The following is a 19127-nucleotide window of genomic DNA, read 5'->3' as shown; positions in this document are numbered from 1 at the left end:
GACAGCAATAGCGCGGGTGAGAATTATGAGTCACGCTGAGGGCGTCGCGCAGAAATTCAATATTGTACTCGAAGCTCCCCGTGCCACTCGTAAAGACAAATAGACGGCTGTTTGGAAAAAAAGAAAATTGCGAGAGCTAATTGAATCGGACGCATCTCGCATCTTTCGCGCGCGCGCTTGATCGATTAGGACGATGCGTTCTCCCGTTGCTACCCTCACCGCGTACGCCATTCTTGCGCTCGCGTGCACGCTATATACGAGTACGGATTGCACGCATGACCGACTTTTCTTCATTATCCTCCGCCTTCTACGGAAATGCTCTCTCGAGAAGTAGGAGAATAAATTCACTTGATATCTCGCGATTCTTTTTATTCTTTTTTTATCAACACGGACGGGCCCGTACTTATGGGATTGCGTAAACAATGCAAATACATACATGGAGAAGGAAAGATTCTGCATATTTGAATTAATTAAGAGGATTTCATTTTAATCCCGTGCTGTAAAATATTTTCATCCGACGCGCTCCGCGCATACTGTTTTATTTCTATTAATTCCGGCGGAAAGAAATGCATTTGCGAAAATGAATTTGCTTTATGACACGATCGAAATCTTGTGAGCGGATGACGAATTTCACTTGCACGTTGCTCGAAAACTATCGCCGCCGATTGTTGCTCTATCGATATTAATATTTCTCGAAAGATCTGGCTGTTTATCGCGCGAATGTTTCTTCCTGAAAAAAGAATTTTTGAAACGCGTCAAATAACGCGATTGAATTTAATGCAAATATCATTGTACACGGCGAATGCCGCTTTGTCTGCGCATCTTTTGAGGTAACAGAAGCGTAATTACCGTGGAATCTCATAACGCGCAATTTCTATTTCGCGTAAGCTAATTGCGCCGCTTTAGCTCCGAACGACGTTCCCCCGATTGTGAAGTTGCGCGATCGCGTTTAGTCGAGATAAATCCAAGAAAATCCGCCATCGCGATCGATAATCGCGTGCGGTACAGGCTTTTATCGCCCGCTAATTGATTTCGAGATGCCGCGCGGAAGGAAAGAAAAGCGATAAGAAAAGAGCCGAGATGAGCGATCCGATTACGCGGTAATCGCCTCCGCAATACCTTCCGATCTCGGCGTAGAAATTCGAGATTTCGCTCCTCGCCAATGGCCGGAAATGCGGCGTCAATATTGGAACACGAGACTGGAGGATCGACAAAAGGTTCCTTGTGCACGCCGCCCGGGAAGAATCGGTGTATCGCGGTGCACACAGAGATGTACACCGGTGTGGTGACCGATGGTCACACAGGCGTGGATTCCGAAGTGTATACACGGTCAAAGCCGCGGTTGCATGGCAACGATTCGTTCTGTCGTCCTCGATGCACTCGCCGTCAGCCTTGCCAGCTGAAAGTCCACGAGTCGGCAGACGCTTTGACTCTATTCGAATTAATCGCGGAGAGAAAGACGAGCACTGGCGACGTTCACCCTCTCCTCCGCTGTTCGCCTCAACTCAACCGCTCCTCGCCTCTCAACACGCTACACGTTCGCCCTTTCCACCTCTCGCTGCCTTGTCTTGTGTACAAGATGTCCCAGAAGACTCACGTTTTCCTCTCAAGCCGGAAGTATTTGCAGTCGTACCGAAAAGAGGGTCGATTGTTTCGAGGGTCTCTTTCTCTAAGTTGCGAATGATCGGAATTCGAGCATCTCGGGCGAAATATAAATGAGTTAAAGCGAATGAGTTACGTTCCGATGCTTCCAAGAGTTCGAGGAGAACTTTCAATTAAGAACCGATCGTCGGAACGTTTAAATAAAGCTCATGAAACGATGCGAAGACACGTGATTTCGGCGACATCTTGAATATCGTCATTTCAATCGCGCTTTGTTCAGTCTCATCAACACGCGGAGTTACGCCTCGCCCTACAATCGCGCACTCGCTCGTGTGTCCTCGATCGACAGCGTCAAGTTTGCGACTTTATTCACGAACGAACGATGCCGTTGACGAAACCGATCGTTGATCGACGGTTATTACGTTACGAAATTTCGTCGTGTGTTCCTTTTATGTCTGTTATATCGTATATCCGCAGTACCGAATCGCGAATCGCGCGCGCGGTCACACCGCTAAAAGCACCGTCCTGCGGCCGTCGCGCTGACCTTCCTGACACGTCCTCGTCGCTCGGTTGCATCGACAAACGGCGCGTCGTTGCGAAAGAGTTCATCGTTCCGGTGCACAGTCAAAAGCGTCCCCGTCGGATGCACATCGTCGCACGTATCTCGCCGCAGCTTCCATGACACCTGAGCAATGTTCGCGCAACTCGCGACGGAAATACCTCTCTCTTTCTCTCTGGGTTCTTCTCTCTCTCTCTCTCTCTTTCTTACACACTCTCATTCATTCATTCATTCATTTTCTCTCTCTCTCTTTTTCTTCGCTCGAAAGTGCCTTCCGATTTCTCCCTTCGAGAATGCGCGATGGAATGGAGCAATTAGTAAAGTAGCAGACACAGGCAGAGCAGAAGGGAGTACAGCCTTGGTTGCTTGGCCTGACCGCCGTGCTGCATTGCCGCGGGATACTCTCCTGAAACAGAGGGCAACACTTAAATTTTCTGAAGACCCGCGGCATTCTCGCTCCCGCCCCGTTTCCCCCTCCTTCTCATTGCTCTTTTTGTTGCCCGGTCCAAATGGAATGCAATTTAGCTAATTATTTCCCGTAATTGGCGCGGTTTCTCCTTGACGAGATGCATTCTCAAAAAGGGAATTTGCCAATTTCAGACGAGTCGCCGGAAACACAACCTTAGAGCTATCGGATATTAATCGTATATTAAAGATAAGTCACGAAAAATCGTGCTTACGTCAATAATCGGCGATAGTTGCGGGAGTTATTCAATGTGAAAAATGAAAAATTGATCAAATGCAAGATTTAGGGGACAAAAGATTTCTTAGTGAAACTCTGGTATCCTGTATAAAATTTGCACAAGATTCGTTGACGCTTCCGATATTATTGAGTATTCCGCCGTATTTTGTATGTTGTCGCACGATCGTTGTTAATCACGGGCTGGCAAGAAGCCGGCGCGCATCGTCCCCGTATCATCGATTACTCACCGTTGAGTACGTGCACGGTGATCGATTTCGGTTGAGCATTACTGGGGTTACAAGTGTACCGTCCCGAGTCCGACGGTTTCGCTTCTTGCACCAGGAGGAAACTCGTCGTGCTGTCACCCTTTTCCGTGACCACGGAGACGCCGCCTCTGCTCGAGTCGTAGCTGATTATCTGGAACAGAGATCGGGCGATCGTCCTGAGACAAGGTGACGTTTCGCCGCTCGGGCGAGGAGTCGCGGTGAGGATGGAAGCGAATGAGAAACCAGCTAGCCAGTGCCGGATACAGTTTTTATTGGGCAGTCCCGGTGGGTATTGGCTATGAGGACGACAGGCGCAGAGATAAGTCCGCCGTAGGACTCCCTTTCGGGTCGCGGACGAGGGTGAAAAAAATACGAGGCTTCCCTCCCTTAACGAGAATTCTTAGCGCGTTCTACTACAAGATCGACGATCGGGAAGAGGTTGTAAAGTACGGTATCCCGGGACATCCGGTGATACGAGCAAGGCTCGCCCCGACGCTCGGTGCAAATTGCTTCGCCGGCGACTTATGCCCCGAGGATATTTTCCAAGATAAATATTATTCCGGGTACGAATAATTTTCCGTGGCGGAGACCTTTATTTGTTGTTTAGCTTTCTATCATTTTTAATTATCCCCTCGAGTTATTGGCAAATGCGTCAATTTTCTTGAAATATAAGCATATATTTTTATCTTCCCGTGCATAGGAGATTGAGGAAAATGAAAAAAAACTAATCTCCGCAATACCTCGCTGCCAAAGTAAAACGAGACACATTTCCTTTATTATAAAAGATAAACTTCATATTTTAACGTATATTTTTAGTGAATATAAAAATATATAGTAAAATTTGTTTTATGTAATATTTCGCTGTTTAAAAGATTAATCTTTCCTGCACGCCAAAAAATATTTGGGATAAAATATTTCACAATAGTTATTTAAGCCCGTGCATTTATACTGGAAAATTGGATGCGATGTCCAAATGCTAGTAGTATACTCGTCTCAAGATCCCGACGAACGTCGTGTTTATCCTACGTCTGTTCCACTTGACAACGCTCACGAGTGTCGCTTTAACGCAAGGTTGGCAGAATCTAACATTCGGTACACGCGAATGAAAGGAATAAAGAGCGGAGAACGTCGCGAAAGTCGAAAAGGATTTTTAAATAAATAATCCGCAGCCGGAACCTTGCGACAGTGTGCCTCCGTCTGAGAGGCACGTAAGCCTTCTTAAGGGATTGAGAATCGTAGAGCATCCTTGACAACATGTTGTTGGATATTTGCTTCTTGGCTATGTTTCGGTGTTAAAAAATTCGGACGTCATGTTCTCTCGGGATTATCTTGATGAAAGAAAAAAAAAAGATCGAACGAACGATCAATAATTATTAACAATAGTGAGTTAAGATAAGAGCCTTTGTCAAATTTCCTCACTTTCATACGATATTTAAATGTGTTTTCACCTAGATGGAAATGAGCAAGAACCACACCAGTTTGTTTTTTTCAACGTTTAATATCGATTAATTTAATAAACATCAGACGTTTCGGTTACTAAAGACAACCCTTTTCAACGACAGTTTTCTAAATTACATGAAAAGAGAATTTATAACCGCAAATTTATCAAAATAATTAGAAATAAAAACGCAACGCTGGTTGTAATATCGGCTACCGAGATTTTTTACTATTGAGGTGTTAGCAGAGTTGTGAAAAAACATACTGCCCTCCGGTGTCAGTGTTGTACACGTGCCAGCAATGATTACGTCGCAAATAATTGAGGGTTGCATCTAAGAGTAGACGGTATAGTAGTCAGGTTGTAATAATAATTGCAGATTATTGCGCTCAACATCAAGCGCTCGTGCTGAAGCAATAGACACCCATTAACATAACTGTGACTAATTATTAAATTCAATTTTTATTTTCACCGCAGTTTTTTCATTCAAAATTCAGAAATTTTGCTACAGCACGATATTTTCTTTATAATAGAATAAATAAAAGACTTAAAAACTGTTATAAATAACAGAATTAAAATAAATAATTATAGTACTTTAGTGCATGTATTAATTAATGTAGAATAAAAGAGTTATTTATTAAAGAGAGTCTCGTTACAGTTGTTTACTTGGACGCACAGGTTTCTAATATTATATTGCACGCTGAGATATCTTTTATTCGTAAACGGGCAGAATGTAAATGGTTGCACGCAAAGCGTAACCGCTTCGTTCTGAGAACGAAACGCTTTTTTTCCCCCAAGTTTCTTTCATTAAGTCTGCAAATATAAGCTGTACTCGAGAAAATTTAATCTTTCCGGATTGCTGAATTCGCTGAGCGGTATCGAATTCCGGGGGATAAGAATATATGTCGGTCGCCAAGCTGTTTATCCCTGTCGCCCCATGGTCTCAAAGCGTCCGATTAATCGAACGAAAGTTAGCCGCCGCGAGTCTGATAAGCGCCGCGCTGCTTCCTTCCGTTCCGTTATCTAAACCGCGCGTTGCGGTCTAACGCAGAATAATATGCGAAACTTTCGTTCGAAAGTCCATAGTTAATCCGGCCATATACGAGACGCAATAATGCCGGCGCACCCAAACACGTGCATCCACGCTCTTCTGCCGCTCCTGAGAGCTGAACTTTCCTTATCCTATACGAAACGGGGCTCGACGTGGGGTTTTTACAACCCGCTGGTAACTCGCAAATTAATGTTTCGAACGGCGTTCGTCCTCCTCCTGCCCGTGCACAAGCACAAAATTAAACAACGCCGACAAAGTTGCATTTCTGAAACTTACGTAACACAAACGTAAACTTACGTTTCAGAAATTCGTTAAACTTTTACGATGCACCCGATGTAGCAAGTTTGTGCATTCTTATAACATGAACGATAAATCGAGCATGATCGCTCTAAATATTTTCCGATATATGAACATATGCATTGAAAGTTTAATGTGTCTGCGTTGCCATTTTCTACGTTACTCACGTCCGCGATACGCGCGAATTATTATTGTAAACGACGTTCTTGTAATTACTCGGGCGAGCGATGTTTCGAATTAAATTGATTTTTATTTAATTCTACTCGATCATCAGGATGGATAAATAATATCCAATTTTCAGTTCATTAATCGTATAAAGTGCTGACTCTGCATTGACGATTGAATTAAAACAGCGACCAATTACTCACCGATTAACTCTCGTGACTGTAAATCGATTTGGAATAAATGAACGTTACATTTAAATTGAATATTTTTTGTTCTGTCAGTCACAAAACGTTTATTATAATATTCTTCTCTTTTTGTCCCTGACAATTATATTTTGTGTGATTTTAAATTATTATATTAATGGATTATAATGTGTTAACACATATTTTTAATTATTCAAAATTCATAAAACTACATCAAACAAGATTAATACGATAACATTACAATCGTAACTCTCTAATATTTTTATCAATATTGAATCAAACGCAAGAAAAATGTAATGCACACTTATTTATTTATTTAAGGGATTTATTAAAGAATCCCGACATGTAAAAGATTAATTTATATTGCCAGGAATTCTGACAAACACTCAAAATTGTTAACTGGCTCTGGGGCTTAAGCCAATCTACAAATTCGTTATCGCACTTTATTTAATACTATCAGCAGTAAAAGAGCGCAGCTTAACGGGTCAAATAATTTCAATGTACCTACACGTTAAAACCTGTAATTCTTTCGAATTTTAAAGACGCATGCGGGAATTTGTACGATAGGATAGGCATATAAAGGCACGTGGAGATGAGGGTGGTTTCGTCAACCTCATTAGACTCTTTTACTGGAAATCCGGTGTTCCATGGAATTACCGGTCGGTTCCAACGGAACATCTTGGGCTCAATGGTCCGCGTTGGTATAATTTTCCTCCCTTCCTTCTTTACGGTTTAGTACGGTTTATCTTATCAGTCTTCGCTCGCGCATTCTGATAACGGCACCCTCTCCATTCTGCACTCCGCTATCACGCCATATTTTCATCCTTCCACCCTGACGTTCGTTCGTATACTCTTCCTCCTTTTCTCCCATCATTTATCAAATTTGGTCGTTTTTAATAGTCTATTTTCGCTGCCGTTAGTTCTTATCGCTTGTATACCACGTGGTAGAAAATTGCAAAGGACAAAATCAATTGCTTTGTCGAGTAACGCAGATTATTGTCGCGTGATTGCTGAAAACGTATTGAAATTATTAACAAAGCGGTTGAATGCACTAGTCATATTACACTCGTAGCCGCATATTGCGCAACGTATGAGTTTTTAATGAATTTGCACGAAATATTAATTTGCTAATACATTAATAAATCGATTGACATCGTAGGCAGATTATATAAATTTAAATATATATTTCTGCATATAAAATACGAATGGATTAAGCAAAATTACAATACGGCGATGTCGTTTGCAGATATTGCACGAGTGTACGAAACGAAACGACGCCAGCTCGCATATTACTGTAACTGCCGTTTTTACACTGCTTTAAAAAGATACGATCGTTTTTCGAATTTTTTACTGATTTATCCAACTAGATTGAATGTGCTTTGCATAATTCCTTTTTAGTTATAGCTGCGCTTTACTTGGTGTTACATAATACATCATAACCAGTTTTGTCTCTCTGATTATTTTGAATTGTCTCTCGACAATCAGATAAGAATTAAATCTGATAATTTACAGTAATTAAGTTTTGTAAGTTAAATTATGATTCATTCAACATTTATCCTTCATCGATATTTCACTTGGCGACATCCGTCGTTTCTTATTTACTTCCTCGTCGTTCCTTACGTCACCATTTACCATTTCGTTTGCTTAGATAAATTCAACCTTCAATCCGGAGCCCTCTCGGGCGAATTTTCTTCACACCGCCCAGCCGCGCCTCTCGTACGCCGAAGAATAAAGTTGCCAGTTGTTACGTGGAAATCGGCTGTTATTTCAGGATTTCGTTGTTTCTCGAGGTGGCGAGCATCCAGCTGCACGTCGGGCGCGGCAAATGTGAAATGTTTCCGAAAAGCGATGCGACCGACACACCATATTCTACAGTATGGTATCGTAATGCCGTTGCTGTATCCCTGGGATCCTGACGTGTTTACCGTGGGATATATTCAATACCGCGCCCGAAGTGACGCGAGTTTCACTGCCGACCGACCAAACGTCCCGTTTAATCAAATGCAGCCTGGATCGTTCCATCCGGTTAGGCGCGTCATTCGATATTCGTTGGGCAACAGCAGGATTCTCTATCGGGTACGGCAGATACTTTTCAGCACCCCCGAAGATACGCTTCTGTGCTCGCGTTCGTTTCGCCCGCATCTCGGAAAATTACACGAGTCCGTATTTGGCTCGCAACACACTCGACGCTTATCCCTTTCCCTAATTTCACTTTGGGTTTCCTTATGCTGGAAAATTGTGCCGTCTTATTTCCGCCAAGTACTCCGAGGAGTAAAATCTTATCTATTTAAGTACTCGTCGCGTACAACGAGGGACAGAAATTTCAGAGAAATCTTATCATTAATTGTCTCATTGTAATCTCTGTTATTGTGCTTCGTAATATAATAATAATGTTAATATTGTAGCAGTCTAATGATGACAGCATATGTCGTAAAATACGTGTCCTCATATGAGGTCGAATAAAGATTTATTGGAAAGCAGGACCGCACACACTGCCACACAAATAAGGTCACCAACGCGTATTATTCTTTCATTTATTCAAATTTTATGCCCGACGCTTCACGTCCGCGTTGAAATAATAAGTTCATCTGTCGACTGGGCAGAATAGTCTCTCGATTTCTCACAGAGACTGTTTGAAGCTACGTAATCGGGGTTCCTGTATAATTAGTGTCAGTCTACCGATGTTATTTTCCGCGAGGAAAACTGAGAAAACTTCCAATTTTTCCTTTATCGAAACTCTTATTCTCTGTGCCATAGATTATACCGAGAACAGCCTTCGTTTAAATAATCTAATTAGTTAGGCTGTCGATCCAGCGTTAATAATAAACGTGATATGACTCGATTCACTCAACATTTCCTAAGATGATGTCTTTCCTTCATATCCATATTATACAGGGTGCTATGTAATACCCGCCTCACCTCTTATTTACGGACAGAGCGGACTAGACTGAGTCGAAAAGTCCTGTACCATTTTGCAATTTTCGCAATAGTTAACGAGTTATTAATTAGTAAAAATTGCTGCCTTAGCCCGGCCTATCGGTCAATTCAAACGCACGGCGAGACGCGGCCGACCCGCGATTGGCGTTGCTAGGCGCGCGGATGTTTATGACACACGGCAACGGCTACGTATAATAAACAACTCTCCAATAAAAATATTTCGTTAGAGACGCGTATCACTGCACGAACATAACACGAGTGTATTCTTTTCACGACTTGTTCTCGCGACTACCTCTTCGCCGGCATTCGACAGTGAAATTGTAACAGGCATACAAACGGCCGTGAATAAAAGTGACCGGCGCTTATCCGCGCAAAGGGATAATCTCATTTCGGACATGAGCAAACGAAATAAAGATTACACATCCGATTCGGATGTGTTTGCGCGAAGATAAGGCGCCCACATGTTGTGTGTCGGCGAATGGCTGCGGATGGACAGAAAATGAGCCGGTTTTACGAGTGTACATAAATCTATTGTTGTTTGTCTTGCACGCGTTACGGTTCTGTTTGGACGGTATCGGGTAATCTCTCGCGTCCAGACACGCGGGTTACGCCTTTTCGCAGATCGAAGGCTCGACACGTACGACAATGGAATTGTCGAAAGTTACACCCACCGAAAGTCACGCTACCCTCGAGATCGCGAGAGGAAGAAAGTCTAGACGAGCTGCGACCCGTGCCATATTGGTGCAACATTATAATTGCGATTCGTTCACGGACATTTTAATACACTCGCGCTTCCAACACGAGTTCCCATTTATCCGACGAACGGCAACCACAGATCTGCAAAACATGCTTTCATTCCTGTCCTCGCAATACCGCGGAAATCGATTTGGCAGCGACATCGGTTCCTCACTCTCCTTTCTTTTTGGCAGCCTTCCATGATCGACATATAAATAAGACGAGATATATTATTCTGTTTAACTATTTCATAATAGAATTTCTTTGTGATGAATCACTTGTCTCTCGACTGATACGACTGTAAATGCACTATTGATAATAATTAAGCGTTATTAGTGCTAATTAGGAAGTCATATATCGCAAATGTATCAGATTTCAACGAAATAGTTAATTTCTCTTTGCTCCTTTTACGAAAGGAAATATTTTCTTTGCTGGTTATCAGCACGTATCAAAATATCACCGCGTTTCAAGACACTCGGAAGATCTTTAAGATATATTTCAATATCGTATCGTTCGTCGCGCATCTATAAGTGACGGCACGTTGCTTCGGGGTGTGGTCGTCGCAACAAACGCGGGCATGAAATTCAATCAAAATCAAAGGGATAAGGTGTATCGGAGCGTGAAAGCAAACGCGCCCGGGTGGCTCCGCTGGATTCCTTGCGGCCGGAAAATGTTTCGCGTCGCGGTGGATCGATCGGGGCGACTTTATTATCGGAGCAGAATTTCAGTCAGTTCCCCCGAGACAATTCCTAAGGGTTGTTCCTCCCGTTTCTTATCGATCGTAGCGACTGGGTTTATCGCGTATCCGAGGGCCATCGCGGCATCCTCTGTATGAGCGCATGAATGATTATGAGCGATTATGGCTGTGAGTAGCGCGGTTATTTCGCCTGGTCTTTTAATCGGTCCCATGCGAATTCGTGCAATCTTTCACGAGGTCTCTTTGCCAAAAGTATCGGAAGCGCTGACGAAATATTTAAAGAGGATCATCCAGAGATGCACCCTGGCCCGGACTAAGTGAGCTTTCGCGGAAATCCACACGCGTAATCCTCCGAGTGCAAAGTGAAAAGTAGTCGAGATAAAACGGGAATATACTCGTAAAAAGATTTTCGTAAGGCCATTTGAAAGACAATGATAATAATATTAGAGGGGGGGGGGGGAAGCGACATAAGAGCGCTTCCAAAACTTGTTTTAGCACATTCGATATCCTTATTAAGATAATAAGTGGCTATACACGATGCCGTGTACGAAGCGCTGTTTCTGCGAGAATACATCGGTAGGAAATATTCCGGGAAACAAGATTATCGTGGTAATTATCTATGCACGAAGTCAACGTTACCTCGCCTTACGCGACGCTGCTAAAATCTGGGTCTCGCTAATCGCACAGGGGTATTATCAATATCTTCCACGGCGTGGCAGCTCGCACGAGAGAAAGGACGAAGGGACTGACGGAATGATATCCCGAGGAATTAGGGAGTCCCTCTCGGCTCATTTACGGTCCAGAACCCTTCGTGGCACTGCACGCGTTAGTCACGCACGACGGAGTCCTCTTTAAGGTTCGCGAGCGAGCGTTGTTTCTACGTACCCAGGCGAGTCCCAAAGCTCTCGGTCAGAGCTTAATGCGCCTAATGGAACCTCCTGAGTGCCGTTACCAATTTTGCCGCGACTCTCACGATTTAGCGGCGGGCCAGCCAACCAGGACATTATCAAAATTTATTGGCCGGTCAGCCGTTCGCAAACAGTCGCTGCCACCACCGTCGGAATGTTTTATGATCCTCCTTTGTGCGCGCGCACATACTTAATTCGTCTGCCAGAAAAACTCTGTTATCGTACTGGAAACTAGTTGAGAAGATATGCCGTGAAAATCCCAAGCTCGAGTATATCAACAGAGACGGTGATAAGAGATTTCATTACGAACAGATATTAGAATAGGAAGGTAACGACATTGCTTTTCAATTTTATAGTCAGATAGTTAATTTTTACTAGTTTTTATGTCACTAATACTTAATTAATTTGTATAGAAAAATTAAAATTTCTTCGTAAAGGAAAAAGGTAAAAGGAAAGTTTTTAGAAGAATATTTGCATATCTACGTACAGCATATTTTAAGAGCTTAAACTCTCGAGTTTTTAGAACATATATTTGGTTGGCTTAACCATACGCGCGCGCGCGCGACCTGTGCGATATATTAATTATAATAAATACCCGCGCAAACATGTAACACTCTGCGTGTACTCTTGTCGGGAACGGGGGCAAATATTGCTCTTTACCTTCCTATTTGACGGTCGAGATTGTGGCAATAATATTTCAGTCGGAGTTACATCGAGAGAAGAGTGTCTCGTCTCGAAAGATGCAAATACCGCCCGATTAATTCTTAGCTACGGAAACATTTCAAGCCGCTCAACATTCTTGTATGACAGCAGGTGGTTAAGTACGCCTACCGTCCCCTATCAGTGCTCTAATCGGAACTGTTCGACTTCCCGGAGTTCTAGGCGAAGTACCTAATTAGGGACGACCTTCGCCAACGCCTGTACGGCCATTTATCACGTATCTCTTCGCTGCTACGCCTCGTGGCGAAATTTGCGAAGATCAGATTTTCATCTCCGAAAGGAATCTCTGCTATTGTCATCGGTTTTCGAAATTATACGGATCCAAAAAAGCGAAATAATAATTTTTTTCCGAAAGAGCTTTGCTATTGAAGCTTTTATAATTGATTTCAAAATGTCTCCTCACTACTACTTTTGGTCGTATAAAAAAAATCCCTCCTACTTTATACAGACATTACATTACATTTTTGCTTGACATTGTTAATAAAATAACCATCTCTTTAATAAAGAAATTTTCTCTTAATTAAAAAGTCTGTAGAGTTACGACAGATTATGTCAATTAAAGGAGAAAATGAAACTCTTACGTAAACGTAAACCATTAGGACATTGTATGTACATATATTTCGGACAGTCGTAGAAAGTTAATGACAGAAAAATTTCTGGAATGTAATAATAACGACAGCAGCAGCGACAATAATAATCTCGAACAACTGTGTACGCAATAAACATAACGAAGAAAGACGGAAGTTTCAGCCGGCGCTGAAAATTTCATCTCGCGGAAACTTGGTCTCGCGGCGGCGAGGCGGAAACTTATTCGACGCGCGTTGCCTTCCGTGATATTAGAATATATCTCGGGAAGTAGGATCATCATTAATTATCCGTGCGCAAAGTCAACGTTGGCCAGAATCGCGCGCGTCAGTAATAAATCTAGGTCTCGCTAATCGTGCGATATTGCAGCGTCGTCTGCGCGTTATTCGTTGCGTGTAAACTCGGCGCGCTTAAGCTCGGGACGTTTCCCAAATGTCGGTCCTCATAGCGTAGTACAGAGGGGGACTGTTGTAGAAATGAGGGAATAATAACGGGTCGAAAGTGGAAGGATCGAACTCACCGCATCGTTGTGATTCCAGAAAATGTAGGCGGGTGGCTCTGGACTCTGCAGGACGACGCACGTGAGATTGATGGTGCTACCTCGATTGATGAACAACTCTGGCGCGCCCAGAATCTCGGTTTTTGGCTCTGAAAAGTGAAAATGTGATTTTTTTTTAAGTAAAAATACGACCAACTTTTGTTGCATCCGATCTACCGTAGGCTATCGCGAGATGAATATCTGTGCCTGACGGCAGCGAGAGGACTCTTGGAAACTTTGTAGGTACAGACTGTACACATGTAAGGGTGACTTATTATCAGGACCATTTTGCCGGCGGAAGGGAACAGTTAGGTGCCGTAATAAGTTACGGTCGTGTAATTAAATATTACATTACACGGGTGTAAGGGGAAGAAATATTTCGTGTTTTTCTCCCTACGTCGTCGTACGTCTCTTCCTCGGCAAACGAGGGCGCGTAACTCTTGCCCGGATTAAATTCACGAATCCGAGTACGGAATTACGTCTGCGCTTGGAATCCTTATTTCATGCAAATGTCAGACAGTTATCGCGGAACACTTGCCAGCGATACGTTATGATTTCTCGGTGCCTCGACCGAGCCTTCTTCGCGAGTGTATCGCGGGATGAAGACGCGCGCTCCCTCGACTTTCTTCCGCATTAAACTTGAGAATCCGAATACGGGATCCGTATCGCGCGTCTCATGACTTTATGTGCGCTTTATGTAAATAACGGATATTTGTCACGTCGCGCTTCGGGGCGACAGTTTACCATGCCGACGCAGAAAGCAACTTAGCCTCTCGCGCGCCGGATTAAATCTAAAGATTTAAAGATGAGATTCCGTCGCGACCCAGAATTTTACGTTTCTTTCATGTAAATGTCTCCCTGGTTCGACGCGTCTTGTTTTTGCGATTCTTCAGCCACGCGTTAGCTTATAAAAAGGACAATGACGCTAGCAGGATAAGGAATGAGCTCCGCCTTTTAACGCAAAACGTCGTAATACTGAATCTTATTATTCGTATCACCGCAGAGCATCTAGGTACGTGTTTGCAAAACGAAAAGGCAACATTCATTACCGTCAGCGCACTATAAAAACAACAAAGCTAATCCTCTCTATATCTTTTTATCTCGAATATTCCGCGAGAGAGAACGCCATAAATGTCGCGTTTGGATAACAAAGTCTATTTTCTGATAGCCTACAACATTCTGTCCAAGTAAACGCCCTTGTCATCGCACTCTCAAAATTGCCAATATTATTTTATAATTTACATAATTGTTTGACAATTTATATTCAAATGAAAAATACGTAAATGCGTGTAGCAGTCACGAAATATCTTTTCATATTTTTAGTTAAACGTCAAAGTAATGTAATCGCAACATATACACTTTCGCACACCCGACACGCAATCTCTGTCACACGCTATCGGGAGGGAACGCAATAAACCTGTCGCCCAATTTCTGTCAAAGTTCACATACGAAATTCAAATTTGGAAATCGAAGCGACAAGATTGGGCCGTCGTGGCTTAGGACGAGAGCAGCGACCTGTCCCTCAGCTTTGGGGGGGGGGGGGAGGGGAATCGACGCACACAAGAACGAGATCGTTATGGGAAGTTGAATCGGGGGCTCGCATCTGTCGGCAGAATTATGCAGAATTACACGCGGTGATCCCGGCGGGCAGGAATTATCCCCGGAAGTCTCCTCTATCGGCTGCCCGCCACCCTTTTATACCACCCTGCGATAACAGTCCGTCACGGGGGGGTGAGCCGGGTCGAAGCTGCGCGCGCGCACGTCGAGAATTTATTTATAATAATGCCGAAAAATACCGAGGACGTCGACGTGCCCGGGTATTTATAGTCCATGCTCGGACGAACGGACGCACAGACGAACGGGCGAACGGTCCGTTTTGCGTCCTTTTGTGGTAGCGAAGAGCGATGCGGTTGACCTGGCCTGCCTCTGTGCCTGCCTTCGAAAGAGCACTTTGAGGCGCTTCACATATAGAGAGTATCCGGTATCTGTTACTGCGGCGACGAGCCTGTTCCCGCTACGCGCGCGTGTATGCGCGCACGAGGGTGGGCATGTGCGCGTGTGTTATGGGGGAGAGATAGGGAGGAGAGAGAGAGGTCAGCCGGTAGATCGATGTGAATATTTTCTGGGCGGCCTCCTCCTCTCCGAGGATTGACCGAAATAACCGGGCAGCGTGCTTTACGGCTTTTGTGCGGCGGATGATACCCCGGGCACGACGGTTAACCCCTTCCGAATGGTTAACGGCGCCGAGACATTCCCTCCGTCTCCGTCTCCACGTTCGCGCTTTCTCTTTCCTTCGCGCTGCGGAGCTTTTCCTTTCGGATTTCTCGCTGAATCCGGATTTCGACTTTAAAACCATCCGACGTTTATTTTTAAGTCTACGGCACTTCGTTATATCTCGCGTCCTTGTCACCTACCTTTTCTCCATGATTCTCTTTGTTCCTTTTATTTTTCCGCCTCTAAGCTCGTATGTCCAATACATGCTTTCCATTTATTTTAAAATTCTCAAGTGTTCAAATGCGCAATAATGTAATATTCTTTGTGCGAAAAATGTAAAAAATGCGTTTCATACATTTTTATTCGTACAATCTCATTAATCCATAAATTATTTTAGACACATATATCTGTTTAAATTTGTGTTGCTAATTGTACTAATTTCTCTACAATTAATATTGTTACTACAACTACTTGATTATAATTTTCAGGATACCGAAAGATCATCGCATTGCACCCTGCAAGCTTCGCTTCACGTTCGCGTTTCGTGGTGAGTAAATTCAATCATCTGTGTGTACGCACATTTTCTCAATCTTGCAATTTTTTGCCTCCTGCTGTCGACGACATCGCCCATCGCGAGGGAAGTAAAAGCGGCGCCTATGAACCGGTCGATAGCACGAGTGTACGCGAAACGCTTTAATGTCGGTTAACCGCGGACGAAAGTCGATCTCGTCAGACGGCGAACCTCCGAAGCTCGGTCAGGCCCTTCAATGAAAACTTCTCGAAACTCTCGATTCGCTTGCATACTCGTTACGACCTCGGCCTCGTTTTAAATAAACGCAAAGGAATTAGTAACGTCGGAGCGTAAGCACCGTCATTTCTCTAACCAACCGTAATCGTATTCTTCCCAAGTAGTTCGACAAGAGATCGAGCGTTCAGAGATCATCGTCCGTCGACGCGGACACTTTATGCTCCTTAGCAGATTTTTCAGTACTTGCTGATACACAATTATAAGTCGTTTACGATTAATTTTCACATAATATCACAATCCAGATACAATCCATAGTAAAAGTTAAAATCGACCTCTTTCTTCCATTAACTGAATGCGATACGATTGTCCAGTCCCGCATTAAATATAAAAGTTTACATATTTATCGCAAACAGAAATATATCTTGAAATTTCGTGAAAACCTTTTTGATAATAGTATAATGCATACGCGAGAAGAAGAGAGAGAGAGAGAGAGAGAGAGAGGGAGGGAGGGAGGGGGAGGAAGCAGGAGGTGATGTCCCGCATAACGCTCTCATTTGAAACTTTATTAAAGAAGTTTGTCACGCGATTTTGCGACACGGGTGCTCAGATGAATAAAAGATGTCGATAGACGACGGGAGTAAAATGTAAACTAGGATAAGTTGGACGTCTTGAAGCGTCGTTCAAGAAGTATTCGCGGAGAGCATTGTCTCGAGAAATCGATTTTGTCCTTGCTTCTCCCGCGACGCTTTTCGGAACCGGCGCGTTTTGGATCCGAGTTAATGTAACAGCGTTTTATAATTCTGATGCATAAAAGCGAATAGAATTCTAAAGCAGGAGGAACATTATAATATATTAGAAAGAATCACCTCTAGCCTACATCTTAAGTATAAAATTGAGAAAGCAAAGATACAAATTGCAATAATTTTGAATAAAAATTTATCAAAAACCGATACAGAAAATTTCGATAATTTCTTGGGAGTATCAATGAAATTCTTGGAATTTTTGATAGTGCAACCGCGCCGGTCATGTTCTCCCGATGCTTTTTCAATTTTGATAGCGCGACTCGCACTCCAAGAATTTCAATTTCCGAAATCTACATCCCACAAAGTCGAACAAGCATCAGGAGAACATGACCAGCGAGAAGGTCGCACTATTAAAAATTAGAAAAATTTCTACGAGAATATATAACAAGTGTCGATTGATAGCTTATAAGATCTCTTCAATAATTACTACAGGAAGGACAGAATTTGATTAAAAGCAATTAGTAATATCATGAATAATGAATTGAATTACTACAAGATGTTATAGATCGAAAGATTAGCAGGGAAGCAAATTCAATTGTATCGCTTTGTATAAAAGAAACAGCAATTTACGAGTGGAATAGCAAACACTTCCCGATACCTTCTTTTTCCCTAACATAAATACGTTTTTCATTCTCGCGAAAATTTCATCTTGCATTTAACAGTGTATTTCTAAGGCACGTTGGATCATGCCCGGCAGTCCGTGAGACCTTTATCCGCTCTCTCAATTTACCTATTACGATCGATCGATCCGATCGAGTATGTTGCCGATACACGCGTCAGTCGTGCGAGTGCTTCGCATTCAGAATCCGTATTTGTCGAGCGCGTAGAATACACTCGCTCTCGATGCTTGACCTAAATAAAGCACAATCGTGAATACCCGTTCCTTCCTGTTGCGGTTTCAGCAAGGTGCAAACTGCATCCGGTCAGTTCGATCCAGTTCAGTTTACATCTCGGTCTTGGAAAACGCGCGCTACACGCGATAACAAATGGCGCACTGTCCATTGCATCGATTCAATCCCGTACTTTTCTCGTCGCATTCACTTTATGTGCCTCGGACTAGCAAAGCGAACTTGAAATAAACTTAACCGAATGTAATTTACACATTTACATGTTTCTCCTTTTCTCATTAATTATCGAACAAGCGCGCGATCGAGCTTAGTGGACTTTCGTACAAACGTTCGAAATCGGGTTTTTTTCAGTTACACAAATATCGATACAAAATTACATTAGTTTCTCATTAGACGATGCTAAACTCACGGCAAGCTATGTTTTTCAGAAAGAACGTTTTAAGGATCGAGTGAATCAATGCAGATTGGAATTCTGGTTCAGATCGATCTTTTGTAAGCGCGATTGAACTGTACCGAACTTAAGGGATACGGTATACTTCTCGCTTTACGAATACGACGGATGAGGGTGCGCGTTGGACAAGACGTTAAATTGCATTTAGGCGACTCGATCTCACGATGGTATACGCGTCTGCCGAATACAGAAATTGGATGCAAACAGACAGTGATTTCGGGCGAAATAGAGAAACGTGCGACCGACTAGAACGAATGACCACGCTTGACACGGCGGTCGAAGCGAGTGAAAAGCGTCATAAGAAACGAAGATCTGTTTCTCGCGCTACGGCGAGCGAACTAAGGTTGATCTGATTTGCGGAACGAATCTTTGTGTCTGGTCATTCGCGCAACCGTCTCTTCGGTAACTTCTCTCGCAGTGCCCTCCAGCTTTTCAGTCTCCGGAAAAAAAGATACATGCCGAGATGTGTAATTTCATAATTTCAACTTTGTTTCCTGTGTCCAGATTAGAGAAACGGTAAAACAAACCGATTAATAATAAAATTAAATTTGCAAAGTTGAATGAGTCTAAAAATATTACTATCACAATCAATTATCATTTTTATAAGATAAACCGATTAATAATAAAATTAAATTTGCAAGGTTGAATGAGTCTAAAAATATTACTATCACAATCAATTATCA

General features: G+C 43.1%; 1 protein-coding gene across 4 annotated transcripts in view; it reads right to left on the bottom strand.

The window, feature by feature from the left end:
- Positions 1-352: 352 nt before the first annotated feature.
- Positions 353-19127, bottom strand: part of LOC105564046 (lachesin-like) — a 302292-nt gene continuing 283517 nt past the window's right edge. For 3 of the 4 annotated variants that reach the window (XM_012016137.1, XM_012016136.1, XM_012016139.1), the window contains 3 exons: positions 13363-13490; positions 3092-3260; positions 353-2567 (listed from right to left, as the gene is read on the bottom strand). In XM_012016137.1, coding sequence (XP_011871527.1) covers positions 2476-2567; positions 3092-3260; positions 13363-13490 — 389 coding nt within the window. In that variant the 3' untranslated portion in view covers positions 353-2475. The remainder of the gene's footprint in view (positions 2568-3091; positions 3261-13362; positions 13491-19127) is intronic. The other variant, XM_012016138.1, reaches the window with a different exon arrangement.

This window comes from Vollenhovia emeryi, unplaced genomic scaffold (assembly GCF_000949405.1).
Source record: "Vollenhovia emeryi isolate VEMERY1.0 unplaced genomic scaffold, V.emery_V1.0 DF939169.1, whole genome shotgun sequence".
NCBI classification, from domain to species: domain Eukaryota; kingdom Metazoa; phylum Arthropoda; class Insecta; order Hymenoptera; family Formicidae; genus Vollenhovia; species Vollenhovia emeryi.
Note: the sequence above shows the minus strand (reverse complement) of the source record. Positions and strands in the feature narration are given on the sequence as shown.